The sequence below is a fragment of the Calypte anna genome, chromosome 2 (assembly GCF_003957555.1).
Source record: "Calypte anna isolate BGI_N300 chromosome 2, bCalAnn1_v1.p, whole genome shotgun sequence".
NCBI classification, from domain to species: domain Eukaryota; kingdom Metazoa; phylum Chordata; class Aves; order Apodiformes; family Trochilidae; genus Calypte; species Calypte anna.
In genome coordinates, this window is record NC_044245.1 from 140120853 (window position 1) to 140139012 (window position 18160).

General features: G+C 38.0%; 1 protein-coding gene across 1 annotated transcript in view; it reads left to right on the plus strand.

The window, feature by feature from the left end:
- The first annotated feature begins 330 nt into the window (after positions 1–330).
- The window catches only part of NSMCE2 (NSE2 (MMS21) homolog, SMC5-SMC6 complex SUMO ligase), a 76447-nt gene continuing 58617 nt past the window's right edge, over positions 331–18160 (plus strand). The window contains exons 1-2 of the mRNA XM_030444709.1: positions 331–414; positions 9493–9646. Coding sequence (XP_030300569.1) covers positions 331–414; positions 9493–9646 — 238 coding nt within the window. The remainder of the gene's footprint in view (positions 415–9492; positions 9647–18160) is intronic.

Here is an 18160-nt window from a genome sequence, read left to right on the forward strand (position 1 = left end):
TCTGCTTATAAGGAAGTTTGTGGGCATACTCCAATTGCACTTTTTTTTTTTTTTTTTTTCTTTTTAACTGGTTAGTGCAGCTCTGCACCATCACGGAATTCAGTGTTCATGTGTTAACAGCTGAGCTGACTCTGATGGAAATATTGCTGTCTTGACCCATCTGTTAATACAGATACATTAATTTGGTGAGTCTAGGCTGTAAGTGTCAGCCAGGATATAAGTTTCTCAACTCATGTCAGTTCAAATAAAGCATGATTTTGTACTTAGAAATCTTATTGCTGTTTCCTAAAAGTTTAAAGGTCACATTTAGTCTTAATGAAAAATGACAGCATGACTCACATTGCTGTTTTGGAGAGTATGAAGAAGAAATGCTGTCAGTGCCAGGAAACTTCTCAGAGACAAGAATTTAATCGGGTGAGTGAAAAAAAAATGAGTGTAAAATTGAAAAAGTCTTTTTCACTTTCAGTAGAGGTATACCCAAGGACTATGGAAAACATCCCTCTGTAAAATAAGCTGATTTTAACAATACATGCTGCATGCAGTTCTCCAAAGGATAAGTCACACTTTGTATTTAAACAGGGATCAGCCTCACAACTGGCATAAATCAACAGTGTTTTATAGCTGCTGGTGAAGATGAAACCAAATTGTACTTGTTTTAGGATTTAGCCCTTTATTTCTACACTATAGAAAACATGGGTTTTAGTGATCTCAGTCAACCAACAGAGCAATGCAAGAGTAAACAGGTTGTTAGCCTAAAATCACCTCAGGGTCTTCTTCTGCTCCCACTGAAATCAATGCCTAAATTCCCATCAGTTTGAGTGGGATATTAAAGAAAAAAAAAAAAGCCCTAATATCCATGTTAATATAATTTCTAAATATGTGAATTAATCAGCTTGGTAAACTAGTTCAACAGCCTAATGCATTTGCTGAATCAGCCTCACAAAAACAGATGCACCAGCTGCTTCACAGTGCCTAACACCCATTAAAACAAAGCAACATTTTCATAAGAATTGTTGGTTTTGCTGTTATTTTGCTTAATATTTGCTCAGGAAAAACTGCATACACAAGTTGCTGTGTATCTCTACTGCAATAAAAGTAACTTGCACATAAATTATGTTTGTGGCAGAACTTTAAAGTATGTAGAGAAGGAAGGGTGGGTGTACTTGTTCCTCCACTGTGTCTTGAACCATAATTTAGAAGTGTTTTCATAAATGTCTACTAACTACTGTAGAAGTTTTTGCTTTGTTGTATTAATACCTTATATATTGAACAACTACATAGAAACAAGATGAAGACAGGCTTCTGTCTGGTTGAAATCATTAAGAAAATTCAGTTCAGCCCTCACAGCAAACCACAGGCAAGCTGGGCTTTCAGAAATGCTGAAGGGATTGAGGTCCATTAACTTTCTTCACTTTGGGAAAAGCCTCACCTCTAATGCTCACATTTATTGCTGTAATTATGAGACAGTTTTACACGATTGCTAGCAAGTAGTTTCAATATTAGTATTTAAATAAGATCCCCTCTCACTGCTTCTTTTTTACCTCTTTGCTCTTTGCAAAGCAGTTCACAGGAGGTCTTGAGAAAACCAAAAAGATGTTCACATAATTTTCTCTACCATAGTGAGTAACTGGGATGTTTTTTTCTGTTAAAATGTATAAATAAAGAATATAAACGTAAAGAATAAAGCATAGATGGGGCCCTGAGCAACTTGGTCTAGTGGAAGGTGTCCTTGCCCGTGTAATGGGGTTGGAACTAGATGATCTTTAAGGTCCCTTCCAGCCCAAACCATTCCATGATTCTATGATTTTGCCTGAGATGAAATGTCTAACAGATGGGAACCCTAAAAAATACTGTTCAGGCTGTAAACTTCACATTTGCTTCTAGGCAGGTTTGTTTCTTCACCTGGTGCTCATTTACTTTTAATCCCATTCTGTATGTACAGTTCCTTTCTAAACAGGAGAGAGAAAGCAATTGGGGTGGGCCAAAGTCCATTTCTAGCTGTACTAAAATGACTCTAACATGCCACAACGTGGGAGAAGTTAGTTTTGGATATCCCCTAGTATATGTGGAAGCAGCGTGAGGCCCTCTGTGCTTGCTTTCTTTATAAAGGTTAAACATCTCCAGCTGTGTTCAAAGTAGGGGATAGGAATTGTGGAAGGTACTAACAGTTCTATTTTGGGGGTACCTTAGCTACAACCACCATACTGACATGTTGCTTATGAACCATGGCAACCCTGCAACACTTTCAGACTGTTACTCTGGCAGAGTTTTGGAATATTTAAAAGATTATGACAGTCATTTTCTGTAGTGCTGGCCCAGTTCAATAGGCAATATGTATCCTAAATATGGGTCAGCCCTCACAAATATGCCTCTCTTATAATTCTACAATTGTCTGTGTAGGCATTGCTCAACTGGAGTCCCAGCCCTGCAGCCATGATGTGTAGAGGTGTTGAATCTCCTGAATCAGATGTGGGCCCTTAGGCGATTCTGACTTCAGCAGGGCTGTGTTCAGACTAGTGTAGCTCCTGCTGCTGAATGGTGGTATCCTTTTTGACTGCCCTTGCAGATGTTTTCAAGAGCTGTGTTTTATTTGTGCATCAACAAATGATCTGATACTTGCTTAGGGTTTGAATCCAGCCACTGAAGAATAATATATGACTGTTTAGGTTGAGCTGAAATTTCGCAGCCTGATTCAGTTAGAGTGGTGACTCACTTAGAGTTGGTTCTCACATGATTCACAAAGTATATGGGTGACTCAACCCACAAATTTACTTAGCTCCCATGTTATTTTCCCTCTCAGTGAAAAAAAATTGGTTATAATAAATAATCACAGAAAACTTCGACTTGCCCTGAGGTAAAATAAATGTACGTGCTGAAAGGCTGCGTATTTGTAATAATAAATTATATAGTGAGGTAAGGATGAAATAATAGGACATATGAATTGGTAAACAAGGAGGAAATGTGACGTACATTTTTGGTTGATTTTGTTGCATAGCAGATGCAAACAAAGGGACAATAGTTATTTTTATCTGATGAAGATGCGAAGAGGCTGTACTGACCATGTCCATACCTACTGCTGTAGCCAGTCAATTCTTGTAATTTGTTCACTGAAATAAGTAGTTTTAGATAGGTCCATATGTGAGTCAGACATTTTAAAGTGATGGCAATTCAGGAAGTGTGAGATGCCGAGGTTCTGGAAACTGGGTCTTAGTAGGGTATCTTGGGCTAGTCACCCCAAGTCCTGAAATTGTCTGTCTGAGAAATCCTGACTGAGTTCCTTTACACTGTCAAATTCACAGAGATAAGAAATTATGTCCCTACAGGAGCTATAAGATACTAAGTTTTTCTTTAAAAGCTGTAGCTGCTGTCAGTCTTCCATAAGCATAGACACATGGTTGTAGTGTAAATATAGTAGAATTTACTGTGCTTTTAGAGTTAGATGGACATATCAGCATATCCTTTTTGGGTTGCCCAAAAGGATAGAAATATCCAGGTAACTACATATCTCTGAGCTTCCTAACACTAAGTGACTAATCACCCTCCCTTTCATAAACAAAACAGTAAAGAATCTGAAACACTAAGAAATTCTGCCATGTCAGCTGACTTGGTCATTAAAAAGGTCATTAGCAAGCAGGAATTTTTCATTACCTCGCAAATACTAAATGTCAATAAAATTGCACTTTTAAAAGTCCATATTTTGTCGGGATTAAATTACAGAGAACAAATAATGTGTGGCTTGAAAGACTACGGTGAGAATTCTGAATTCTTTGGAAAGATTGTTCTGCAGATTGCACCACTGGTTTGAGGAAACCTCAGTGTGGTTCAGGTGTGGTAAGAAATTTCTGAGAAATAAAATGAGTGTCACTGGCAAACTTCAAAAACCAAGGAACAAAAATTGTATTCCTGAGAAAGGAACAGCAACACCATTAAAACCATGCAACTAAGGGACTTCTGTGCTAGAGAGAGAAGACAGAAAAGGCTAAAAAATAACCACGTAGTGTCACATGCTGAGCCCCTCCAATGCAAAGTCCAGTGGAGTCCAGTGGCTGAACATGAGCCAGCAGTGTGCCCAGGTGGCCAAGAAAGCCAATGGCATCCTGGCCTGGATCAGGAACAGCGTCGCCAGCAGGTCCAAGGAAGTGATTCTGCCCCTGTACTCAGCACTGGTGAGGCCACACCTCGAGTACTGTGTCCAGTTCTGGGCCCCCCAGTTCAGGAAGGATATCGCGGTCCTGGAGCAGGTCCAAAGGAGGGCAACCAGGCTGGTGAAGGGATTCAAGCACAGCCCCTATGAGGAGAGGCTGAGAGAGCTGGGGCTGTTCAGCCTGGAGAAGAGGAGGCTCAGGGGAGACCTCATCGCTCTCTACAACTACCTGAAAGGAGGTTGTAACCAGGTGGGGGTTGGTCTCTTTTGCCAGACGACTTTCAACAAGACAAGAGGGCATGGTCTTAAGTTGTGCCAGGGGAGGTTTAGGTTAGATATTAGAAAGAATTTCTTTACGGAAAGAGTGATCCGTCATTGGAATGGGCTGCCCAGGGAAGTAGTGGATTCTCCGTCCCTGGAGCTATTTAAAAAGAGACTGGATGTGGCACTCAGTGCCATGGTCTAGCAACTGCAACGGTGGTAAAAGGGTTGGACTCGATGATCTCTGAGGTCCCTTCCAACCCAGCCAATTCTATGATTCAATGGAGCATTTCTGTGGTACACAGAATGCTGCTCTTTTATCACAAAGTTTGCCCAGCAGCCACAGGCTGTTTCAGGCCTCTTTGTAGAGAGTGAACCAAATGCATTTATTATTTTGAACTTTCCCTCAGCCGAAGGAGAAGGTAAAATGGCTTTGTGCTCAAAGCACAGAACCAGGATGTATTTATGTATTTATTTATTTATCTTGATTCTGCCACAATATCCATGTGCAACCATTGTTCAAGTTATTAATCTCTTCATGTCACTAGTCCTCTCATTTGTAAAATACAGTCGATTGCACAAACGTCACAACGGGTGTTTGAGGCTAAATTCTTTAATGTTTTTAAACTGTTTTGGGACATAATGCTGGGAAGGACAAATTACTAAACGCTGCAGTGCTACAATGCTACATGCAAAGTTATGCTAATTAGTGCATTTTTAGACACTGATCTCTTACTATATGCAGACTAAAGCCAAGCTGGTTTGATTTTAGTCAGTGGTATCTTTGAGCTTGCTGGTTCTGGGGTGGTCTGGAACAGATTAATTTATTTCCCTTTTGGTTGTTATGAAAATCAGTTGAAATAAAATTCCCCAGACTGCCCCTTAGGATACCCACAGTTTACAGTTTTCATAGGCTTGGCAAGCTGGCCTTTCAAAAACCTGAGTTTTGGAGGCACAGTGTAACTATTTATGCATGGCATACATACACTACAAGTGAAAGAATCTGCAAAAGGAAGGCTTCTTCATGCAGATAGATATTGGTGCATGTTGAAAACATGCCATGAAGTGGCTCATTTCGTAAGCATTGCCCGTCAAACACAGTAACCTCTTTGAACATGTCACCTGTGACCAGATGGTGTGGTGTGTTGTCATGAGTATATGTGTCCTTTGATAGGTCAGCCACACCTATGTTTTCCTAATTTATTTATTTATTTATTTATTTTTGCTGTTGTTGTTGTTTCTAAATGTGTTTCCTACCAGCAGTGCTGTTAGGTCATGTATAGACTATCATCAATTACCATGTGTAACATATCTCTTCTCCCTTTTATTTCTTGGTTCCCATGTAAACAGTCTTGTGGTTCTTTGCTGCTATGGGACTGTCAGAGCAGATGCTTTTGCTTTTCCTAGTGCTGTAAACAAGCTGTTGTGACTGATACTTCTTTTCACCATATGTCCTGAACACGCCCAGTTCATAGTAATATGTCATTTCCAGGATGCTTTGTAGGGTGTGTGTGCCTCCACCCCATTTCAAAATCAATGTAACTCTCAATGGATTGACTAATGACTGCAAGGTGTTACATAGCTTGCTGGTTTGGGCTGACAGTGCTACTAAAGGAACAGTTGCTTGCTTAATGTGTCTTTCATGGTTCCCATGTGAAGTAATTTTACTGACAAATTGAACGTGTCAATGGCTTCAGGTTTGCTAGTAAGCATTTCTCTGACATACTGGTGGGACCAAAAAAAAGGCACAACTCCAAATTGTTGCACTGAAAAGTCATAAATTTGCCCTGTCCTGTTGCCATATCCTGTGTTTGTGTTGTCCTCATACTTTTTGTTATGCTGATCTCATCATCATTATATCCATCATGAATCTGTAGAGTAGGAGTGCGTGGTGAGAACTAAAAAAAAACTGTGAGGTACCTGTTGTGCTGATGCAGTGTGTAACGTGTTGCAATTCTGCCTCACTGTGAGGAACTAAGACTGATGGCACATTTTCTTTTTTTGTTTGCTTTTTTTTCATTTATATTGTCAGGTTAGGCTGTTCTCTACTCTCTCATGAAATAGAACATTTGGCACTAAAGACAAATGGTTTGTTCACTGCGAAATTATTTGATAGTAATTATGGTGGATGGAAATGCCTTATTATTTATTCACCTGTGACATTGTGACATGTTGACCTGCAGGAAGGTCTACCTCGTATTTCAGTAATAACATACATGACATAGTATTGCATGTGGTCAGGAAAGGTGTCTCTGCGAATCATTTAAATGAAAGCAATAATATGGAGATGAACAGAAACTGAATTTAAATTGTAAATATGAAAGAAGCTAAACTGCAGGAAAAAGCATTCTTTGAGCATCTCTCATCTGACTCTTGAGGGTTTTATATTAGATGGCTGTTTGTTGTATGTGCTGCATTGCAGGGCTATTGTATATGCAGGACATAGCACATTGCTATTGGGAACATAGCTGGTGTGAAAGACTTGATGTTTTTCATGATAACTGATGGAATTATTCATATCGCCTGTAGCAAATAGCATGCTAGCTCTCCGTTATATGGCAGCAAATTGTGTTATTATTGTTAGGTAGCCAAAGGAGAGTTTTGTATTATTGTTCTTTTGAGGTTACTACAGATGTCTACTTGCAAATTTTGGTAGCTCTGGAGTGGCAGAGGCAAAGCTTATTTGTGTACATATAATGCACCTCCTCAAACTCCTGTATTTTTTTGCTAGCATTACAGCGTTAGTGACAGTTCCTACTAGAACTTTTTCTGGACATATATGTAAAGTCCTTTAATTCTAGAAGTTGGATTTGAGAGAACCAGTGTTTGAATAATACTGTCTGTGCTCTTCTCCTCACTGCTTTCTCTGAGGGCATGACTGAAGATGCTACGGGTGTACTCAAATCTTCTGTGAGTCAAGAAAAAGATGAAAAGAGCCTGATGTAACTATATCAATGTGTAACATAATCCCTGTGGAGAGGAAAGGATTATTGACATTGTCTTTGCTACAGGTGGATGTCTGTAATAAATGTCCACATAATTTCTTCTACTCTTTGTATATCAGCAACTTGGAAGCACTTAATTTTATTTGATTTTTTTAGTACATGCAGCTGAATCTTTTATGTGGTATCTGGCCATAGTGCTCTCAGGTCTTGATGACAGACAGGTTATTATTTGGGCTGTGCTTGTGAATGTGGTCATGTGTTTATATGTTATTTTTCTGGCAAAGAGAGAATGTCTGTAAAAACAGCCTGATGAAGTTGTTGCAGAAAGCTTTATTTTTGTCCAAATCAAATAATTATTTTATAATGTGTTGGATTTTAAATGTATTTTGATTTAGTAACTGGCCAAGTTTCTGCTCCAGCGGAGTACTGAGCAGTGTTGATTTTTGTTGTGACAGCCTTCTTCTGCATTTGTTTTCTCTGGTGCTGACACAGGCAAATCATCTGAGTGTGTATGATTGACCCCACTGCCCTGGGCACAGGATGTTCTCTTTTCCTTTGCTCCTTTTGTCAAATTTCATAGGATAAGGGCTGTACACTGCTGCTGTTGTTATGTCTGAACATCTGTGGTGATGAGCTGTTGGTCTTTATCGTACTCATGGTGTCCCTTGGGTACTAAGGTATTCTCAGCTCTTTCCCATTCATAGTTGGTGATGTGGTCTGTGATTTTTTTGTCTTCTGGTGCCTCTGAAAACTGCATGCTCTCAGCTATCAGTGCATGTGGGTTTTTTTCTTATTTTTCATCTTGCCACAGCTCTCATCAACTTAAAGTGAATGTACCAAACTGGCTTTACTCTTGGAAGAAATAATAGCCCTATGGATTCCTTTGCTTTGATAAAAGTAAAAGTAAAGTTTTCTTGGTTATGTAGCGTTTTATGTATCTTCAAAGTCCATTTTTGCATGAACATTTGTTATTTATTTGGCTCTTGAAATAAAATATATTCTGTAGGATTTTCAAGGTCTTTGTAAACTCTGGTAACTGTAGATGTGAATATCTTTTTTCTCAGTAGGCTCTTTTCCTGTCTTTCACAATGAACAGGACTGTGGTCTGGTGAGGGGCATCATCGAATGTGTGCAGTAGGGAAAGAGTAGAACAGCAAAAATGTTGCTTAGCTCCCTTTTTTTTTTTTTTTTTCCAGACTGTCATGTTTTTCTGTATGTTTGGGATAGAAATAGCCTTTATCTGGTTCAGAAAATGTTTAGCATTATGAATTTGACAACTGCCCACCTTCTCTCAGTGTTTGTGCTGTTGCTGATGCCATTGCATAGAATGGTCTCAACCACTGTAGCTCGTCCTTACAGAGGTTTGTCAAAGGTGCATTTCCATAGAATTTAATCTTGCCTTGAGAAACAGAAGAGAAAACTTTAATTATAGCGCTTTTTTTAATGGGCTTCCCAAAGTGCTTTTTTGCATTCTTGGGATCTCTTAATATTGCCTGTGTCATTGCTTCACTTCTACTTATTCTTCAAATCATTCCATGTGCAATTACTGTAAGCAAGTATTTTTTAAAAACCTGTGGTTTTGCCTGCCTGTGTGGCATAATGCTTCTTGTTCATACAGCACAAATAAATTGAGGTTGCTTCCCTTTATGTTGGTTATTTGTACTGCTTTTGCTGGTGTTATCACAGCAACCATGCTTGTAGGTTATAAGCTTCTGCAAAGCTGATAAAGAAATGGTGAGAGAGTGGAGGTTTTTAGAAAACTGTTAGAGAAGGTATTTCTGTTTTTCAGTCATCTTCTCATTTTTTGTACAGTCATATTCTTTGGTTTTGTTCACGTTCAGTGTTATGCTGGTTGTTTTTAACATCTTGACCTTTACCACGTCACAGAAATTTTCCCTGTCGGTGGTGTGATAAATACCTGATATGCAGCAACTGAGTTAAATGATGCTGAGAAGTTAATCACTGCATTTCGTAATGATTTTGCTGAAATAAATAATTACCTAGAGGTTATGGTTTCAGAACATGAAACCTATCTATAATCCAAAGAAACTGAGATTATGTTATTGAATTTTTGCTTGATGTCTTTTGCTTTGTGTTAAAATGTGTCATAATGAATAACATTCTGATTCTTGTTCCTTACAGATAAAAAGAGAAAAACCAGAAAACATACCAAATTTAAAAAATTTAGTAAAAGAAAAATTTACTGCACTGGAGAACAAGAACAGTGACTCAGACTTGCAAAAGAATGAAAAATATATGTATTTTAAGGATCAACTTAAAGAGATGAGAAAACAATGTAAGTGTTATTTAAAACAAAAACCATTCTTTGAATACTAAATGTAGGATGTGACTAACTGCCCTGAAATACAGAACTGACAGTTATGGCTTAAACTAAAGTGAGTGTTCTTATTTGAAAATTTGCTTAAATTGGTATCTGTATAGAAAAAAAAACCCAACTGTAATTACTATAGTAGTTTTATTTAGACTCCCACAGTTCCTGCCCTGTTTGAATACAAATATAAGGAAAGTGTTGCTTCATATCCTTTTCTTGTAAGGTGGACTTTTTCATTTGAAGACTTTGTCTTGTTTTGTTTTTTCTTAATTGATAGAATCTTCTAAAAGGATTAAGTAAGCTGTTTTCATTTTTCACTTAAACAAATTGCTCCTATTTCACAACCTAGGATGTGTTGCAACTCTAAGGAGACCTTTGCTTTAATCGTAGAACTGTATTGTTGGAAAATGCTTACTGTGTGTGTTCTCAGGTTTACAGCTTCTATGCACGCACCACACAACACTGCAGCTTACTGAAAACTGTTTTTCTTAATTGAATATATTTTTCAACTGTTAACATTTTTAATTATTTATGCTTGAATTGCCAGAAAAGTTGGAGAGTCAACAGTTTTGGTGTTTATACAACACAACAAAATTGTATATTTTATTGCCTGCACATATAGCAGCCATTAAAATATCAGTGTGATTACTGTTGCAGGGAAAGTTCATGGGCTCTCTTTGTGCTGTTCTTCCCCAGTCATAATTATGTTTTGAAATAATATTATTCTGCTCGCTGTTCCTTGACCCCTGCACCTATTCCCTCCCACCCTACATTTTGATTTCAACATAAACTGATATCTCAGGAACTTCAGGAGTCGTAGATTAATGATTTATACCATTGGAAAATGATATTCTGAATGCTCTCCTGTAGCTCTTCTTGAGTTTTGTTTTTTTGGAGCCTTATCCAAAACCCACTGGAACTAGCAGGAGTTTTCCTGCTGACTTCACTGGACTTTGGATTACTTCCCTATTGAGATTTATGAAGTGTGAGGATATGCTTGACAAGTTGAATTGTAGATCTGATATCCCAAGGCTCCTTAGGATTACATCTTGAGGGCTTAATGTATTTGTTTCTCATCTTTATGGTTTTTAAGACTGTGGATTAGTACTGATCTCTGAGTTTAATAGAGCTCTTGGCACTACTTTAAGAATTAATATACCAAGTTGCAGACCACAAAACAGTGTAATTTTCACTCCCTACATTACAATAAAATTTCAGCCCTCGTGAGGCCACACCTTGAGTACTGTGTCCAGTTCTGGGCCCCCCAGTTCAGGAAGGATATCGAGGTCCTGGAGCAGGTCCAAAGGAGGGCAACCAGGCTGGTGAAGGGACTCGAGCATAGACCCTACGAGGAGAGGCTGAGGGAGCTGGGGTTGTTCAGCCTAAAGAAGAGGCGGCTCAGGGGAGACCTCATCGCTCTCTACAACTACCTGAAAGGAGGTTGTAGCCAGGTGGGGGTTGGGCTCTTTTACCAAACGACTTTAAACAAGACAAGAGGGCATGGACTTAAGTTGTGCCAGGGGAAGTTTAGGTTAGATATTAGAAAGAATTTCTTTACGGAAAGAGTGATCCGTCATTGGAATGGGCTGCCCACTGAAGTGGTGGATTCTCCGTCCCTGGAGATATTTAAAAAAAGACTGGATGTGGCACTCAGTGCCATGGTCTAGCAACCGCAACGGTGGTTCAAGGGTTGGACTCGATGATCTCTGAGGTCCCTTCCAACCCAGCCAATTCTATGATTCTATGATTCTATGATTCTATTACTGCCCCACCGTTATGTTGTAATTCCTAATTTCCAGGTGTTTGTAACTGAGAAGATAAAATCTTGATAACTGAATTTGGGTTTACTTTCCATTCTGTAATTGCCTGAGGAAGGGTTGAATGCCTGAGTAATACATTCAGCTCTGGCTATGGGACTCAGTTCTAACTGGCAGACCTGTTAAGAAAAACCCAAAATAAAGCAGCACAGAGTAATACCTTGGGAAAAAAAAATTAAAAAGGACATAAGTCTGCTATTACTACAGCCTGAAATGCAGATTTGTCTTATTATCCACTTAGACTTCTGTTTTTGGCTGTGCACAGAGGTCAGATTGTGTGCAAAATGAAATGCGTGATGATGGATGGACTGCTGTATTCAGTATTCAGTACATGGAGTATTGACAGCTTGGGTTTTGTAGACTTCACGATGATTTTGTTCAGGTAAATCCATCACATTTACTCCTGCTGCAGCATCTAGTGCAATTTAAGATTGAATGGAAAGTTGTTAGCTTTCACGAACAGTCTTGGATGCAAAATAATGAACTTGTATTCAAGTAGACATCCTGGAGCAGCCCACCTTCCTTTGAACTGGGTAACTAAATGCTACCTCAGGTCTGCTGATACAAAACAAGTGGAAAATTCAGGGTTAAATTACCAAAACAAGCACAACTCTGCTGCTTGAAACTTGCATCAGTGTTGTGTCTTCTGCCTAAATAATCTGCTGATCCACCATAAAGTCACTTTCTTAGTTTACTTTCTTTTTCAAAGGGCTCTTTTATCAGGAAGGCTCCCAGAACTTCTTGAGTAGTGATGCATGGCTGAAGAGTCTGTTTATATTCATATATGTAGATTTGCTCCTATATGATGTAGTGACCTGGAACCAGTAAAACTGTCCAGTTCCTCTATTTATCATAGTTACGTGATATTGCCATTACCCTTATACTGCCTCTCTCTTTCTGTGTGTTTTTCTGACTCATAGCCAGCCTTTAAGAAGACCCATGGAATTGAATGTCACAAATTTATTCACTTAACAGTGACAGATATCCACATTCTTACAGGATCAGGGCCTCTGGTTTTAAAATCTTTGTGAGAGACTAAACCAACATGTGTGTTCCATCTGGTACAAAAAGCCTCTTCTTGTTGAGCTCTATGTAGTTAATGACTATGCTGAGATGTATAATTGAGCACTGTCAATATTATCTAAAATATCATATAGTGTTACTGTAAAGATAGAGTTGGCTCAGAGGCTGGAATTTCTGGGCTGCAATACTAGCTGAGATGAAGATTAATGAAGTGTTTAAAAGACATCTACTAGTTTTGATAAACTGGTGATTTACCCAATCACACACTGTATTTTTTTGTTTTTTGAAAGAACATTAGGGTCACCCTCTTACAGATCCAGCAGCCACGACTAACTCAAGTCATCTGTTTATTCTTTAGCTTCTTCTGTATGAGTTGTGACTTTGAAAGTATGAGTTATACAAATCAGGTCCCATGCTTTAGAACTGCTTGCAGTGAGTTACTTGTAGTGGTAACTTCATCAACAGCTATCTGGTTAATAATTTGTTTTTAATTACTAATCCTGCTTTGTTTGTCCACAACTTTTACTACATAATTCCTGGCCTGTTCCAAGCTCAAATATATAGGATGGTCTAATTGCTAGTTCTTTTCTGGGCTTATTGCTAAATTAGATAAAATCCAAAAACTCCAGACAGGTTTTCTCATAGGGGCTTTCCTAGGCTCTTCTTTTGTCCCAGCCTTTTCAACCTCAAAGGAGCAGATGGAGTAGATGCTAAAATCATTTGCCTTCCAGGATGAGTTACCATTAATCATTACATATCTTTTATGCAAGGTTTGACATTTTGTATTCTAGAATAACTGAACAAGGAAATGTTATATTCTCATGTTGTCTTGCTACTTAGAAATTAACTAGGATTTGAAAGGAAAAACCTTCTCAACACAGATTTAGAGTATGGTGTTCAGTGTGATGCAATTAAATATAAACATTTTTTAACAGCAAATTAACAAAGCTATGTTTTCTCTCGTGATATTTGCTGCCTCAGTGATGAAAGGAAGCTTCGTGGTTGTTCCCTGCCACCTGAGAAGTACCATGCAGCATGATAGCTGGCTCTAATATCTGGGGAGGAGACTGGTACCGTAGCACCTTCAGATTGTCCTCTAGTCAGCTCTGCAGGAAAGAGACTTCCTTAGCTTTGAGGTTTAGGAGCAGCAAAGGTGCAGAAGTGAAATAGGGAAAGTTCATCTCTCTTCATTAAGGATGATATCAGGCCTCAGAGCAGTTACTGTTCTGCTCATGTTTCAGTTTGCAGGATTTTTCTCTCAATCTGTGAGACTTTATTATGCAGCTACTTTCTCGGGAATTTGTGCAAAATGATGCAAAATCTCCACCTGTGGTGATACGTGTCAAAACAGTCAGACAGGTTTTATGTGAACAGCAAGTGATTCTTCTAAAGTCTGTCTTCAGAACTATCTTACATTCCTAAATTCTCAGTTCTTTTTTTTCATGGAAAACATTTTAATTTTTCCGCTCAAAGCTACTTAAAATGTAAGCAGTAAAAAACAAGTGTTGATTAATGTGTTAGGGGCTTAAAATTTTGTTAAACTCTTTCTTGAACCCCCAAGTTCCTACAATATATATATATTTTCTAAATAACTGTGCTCTTGGAGGGATATTCACTAAATCTGGTAGTATCTGGAAGTTCTAAATAATGTCATGCATGGCTTGTAAGGATAATTTTTTGTGACCTTAATCTTAAATGTCTGATGGTCTCTGTACCCATAACGGTCCTGGAGCTGTGGAATGCTTAGTGATCTCCTTTTGATTAAATGAAATGCTAAAGGAAGTTGATTAAATTAAATTGCATGAGTAGATTGGCATGTTTCTCTTCCTTCTTGAAACGTAATCATAGTACAGAACCTTGCAGGACTGAGCCCATAGGAACTAGTCATGATTACTGCAGGAATTGTAACTTTGCATTTTGTACCTTCTGTAAATTTTAAAACCCACCTTCTGTTTAAAGTTGTATTACCAAGTCTTTTTATTTTGTGCCAGAATATATATATCAAAGGCGTCTTCTGGCACAGAGTATGAGAATTTTGCTGTCATGAAATGAAAGTAAGATCTGGTTTTTATCTCTATCAGTTTAAATTTCTGATGCTCTGTGAAAAGAGCTAATCAGAAGATAGAATCTCAACTCCTGTGACCCTAGCTGCCACTGTGGTATGTGCTGAAGGTTATTTAGTTTCACATTCAGTGCACAAGGGATGACAGGTTTCATAGCCCTTTTATAGCAGCTGATAACATGCACTTTGGAATCCTTGATAACTACAGTCTGTAGGAACACCCAGCAGATGCAGACTTCAGTACTCATTTGTGAAGTGTTAGGATTTGAGTGAATGACAATATTGCTCATTATGTCAAACTATTTAAGGAGAGAATTTGACAAATGTAGGAAAGACTGCATTTTTTTGATAGGGAACAAATAATTTGGAGATGCAGTAGTAGTTTAGGAAACATTTTTGTCATAGGAAACTGGTTATTGTAATGGAGTTTGGAAAGTAGCAACACAACAGTTGTAAAGCTCTTCATTGCTGTCTCCACTGAAAAAATGTCAGTTTTGAAAGGAAAAAGTAGGTATCATGATTTAACATTTCAACAGGACAGATTTATAGCTGGTATCAATAAGAAAATATTTTGAAAGGAGATTTTAAATTTAATATTTAGCCTTCAAGTAGATGCTGTTATGCCCTGTTGATATATTTATTTTAAGCTATGCATTTACAGAGAAATAATGATGTACAAGAGTGTTATTTTAGACACAGTTTGGGATAGAAAAAAATGACACTATGAAAGGAATTATCTTTAAATTTTTAGAAGGTTCTACCTGGAGATTCCAGGAAAGACTAAGATCTTTGATTTGCTTTTAGTAGGATAAGAAAACAAGTTGCAACAAGACTATGTGTAGTATAATGCTTAACGAGTTAAGCCCCAATTACACCTCACAGAGATAAGAAAGTTAATTTTATTCCTAGACATATAAAAGAGGTGAAACTTAAGTAAATACTTGAAGTTACTTCTGTGGAGTCACATAACCTATTTACAGAACTGAGTTTCTTTTCAGTTGTATCTAACATTTCAGTCGTTCTATGTTCATCTTTATAGCTGGCTGTGTTGTCAGAGGATCAGTTGAAAAAAAAACCTTACTGTAATTGTCTTCATATTTTTAATATAAAATAATAATTTAAAAACCATTTAGTGACCAATTATGGAAAAGCAATGTCAGTACAAAAGTTGAAAATTCTAATTGAAAGTGGGATTGGTGTTATGACAGTTCAGTGTTGTGTGTGGGATATGCACTTTTCATTTATGTAAAATTCCTTATAGACAGCTCTTCGACTAGTAAAGGAATGTAAGATGATCTAGCACTTAGAAAGGTCTCTTAAAGTTTAGGAAACTTCAGATTATTTCTTTTCTTTGTTACAGTCTTCTTGTATTAGATGAAAGTATTTAGGTTCAGAACACATCACTGGGAGTTATGTCCCTAAACTCTTAGTGGGTCTGAGCCTTATACCCATGCCTGAAATTCAGCTGTGTATAACATGTTTGTGGACTGTGCAACTAATGAACACGGAGTGGCTCATATCCATGCTGCTCCAGGCTATGGAGCTAAGTAGCCATATCCACTCTGCACTGCAAAGTACTCAGTTGCCTTACTTCTCTTGTGGCACCAAAACATCATTAATGTTCTTTCTGATTTTTTTTTTCAGTTCATAGAGCTGAAAATAATAACATAACTGAGTTCTAGTCTGCCAGAGTAATGTTTTCATAGCATGATGCTGAGGGACCAAGTTGCAGCCCCTGAGGAGAGACATTAATATGTTTAGAAGCATTTGTGTGAATGAGATCTGACTTCTGGGTAGGGTTAAAGGACTACCCTGAGAGAGAAGCTTGGCATGGCTTTGTCCTTTTGGGACTGTTCTGTCTGGATATTTTCTGGAAAGAACTTGTACTTGCTCATGAGTGAGCTAGCCCACTTATAGTTTTGAAGGATTAGCAGATCAGGGTCTGGGAACAGGAATGGTTTAAAATTATGATTATTATTTCTGGCACACAAAACCTCTTTTTCACATAGTTATTGGAAAGAGAAACAAGCTAGAGAAACAAACTACATAAGGGGATGCTCCAGTACTCTAACAATGGAACCTATACAGTACCTAAGATTGTAGAATCATAGAATGGTTTCACTTGGAAGGAACCCTTAAGATGATCAAGTTCCAATGAAGATGAATATCCAAATCACAAAACTAACCTCACAACTAGTGTCTTTGCTAGTTTGCAAAGGACCAACTCTAGAATAAATGAAACTGTCTGAACTTTACTTTTGCAATCTGGGACAATTTTTCAAGGTCAAAAATGAACTATGTTGATTAGTTAACAAGCAGCATCTTGCATTCGTAGTAATTCTATTAGTGGATTAATGGAGCAGTCTATTGCTACTGGATCTGGTGAGGGTTTCTTCGACGAAGCAATTGCCTTCCTAATGTGAATGATCAAAACAAGAAGTTTCTTACTTTGGCATTTAGATGTCTGACATGCAATTAATAGTTAAAATGAAAGAGGAATCAACCCACCCCCTCAAACAGTGTTTCTCCATTGTGACTAATGTGCAGAGTAGGAGACCTGGGTTTCAGTCTCAGTGATTTAAAGTCAGAACTTGACTGACTCTGAGACTGCTAGGTGAAGGTGTTGAATCGGTCTCTGTTTCTTTGTTCTGTGCATTTATAACTATATTTAAAAATGGAAACAACTGCAGAAGAAAATACTGAGAGATACTGACCTTTTAGCCCTGTGGTAAAGCCACTCAGCTGGGTATCTAAATGAGAACGAGCATCAGATGTAGGTCTGTCCTGTTACAGGTATCTGCCCTTCTAATCAGTGAGTACTCGAGGGTAAACTCTTTTTATATCTTTGTGTCACTCATCTGATCTATACCTGCATTTTTAAAAGATCTACATTTTACTTCATTGCAAAAGTCTTTGAAAAATATATTTATTGCTTTTATATCATCCTCACTTTCAGATGTGAGTATATCAGCACAGAGTATATAAAAATAGAAAGGAAATGGAGCGTTGCAAGAAATAATTTTTTCCCATTATTTTACACATAGGGATGATACATGGGATAATTCTTTCCCAAGTGAGCACATTGATGGCCACCAGCATGGCATGTGTACTCTTTGTAAGAACATTTAGGTTTGAAGGGACCTTCTGGATGCTGATTCTGTTCTCTTGATGTTGCAGTCAATCACATTATCCAGAACTGGACACAGTACTCCAGATGGGGTCTCACAAGAGTGGTGTAGAGGGGGAGAATCAGTTCCTAAATCACCAAATCACCTCCCATTGCAGCCTAGCTTATATAGATGTTCCTCCTTAATGGTGTTAAGTTCAATAGTTACTTCCTCTATTTCTTGAGTCCACATTAATGCATTTGTGCAACATGGAAACTTATAAAGTTTCATGTCTTGACTATATTTAAACTCAGCAGAAATGTCTTATAAATTTCAGATGTGTAAGAAGCATAGATTCTAAAGCTTGCCTTTAATGAAATTCTGAACACTTCAATAGTTGGATTAAGCCATATAGAAAATTTGCTTTTTGGTAACAGAACATGACCAGTATCACTAAGACTTAATTTAC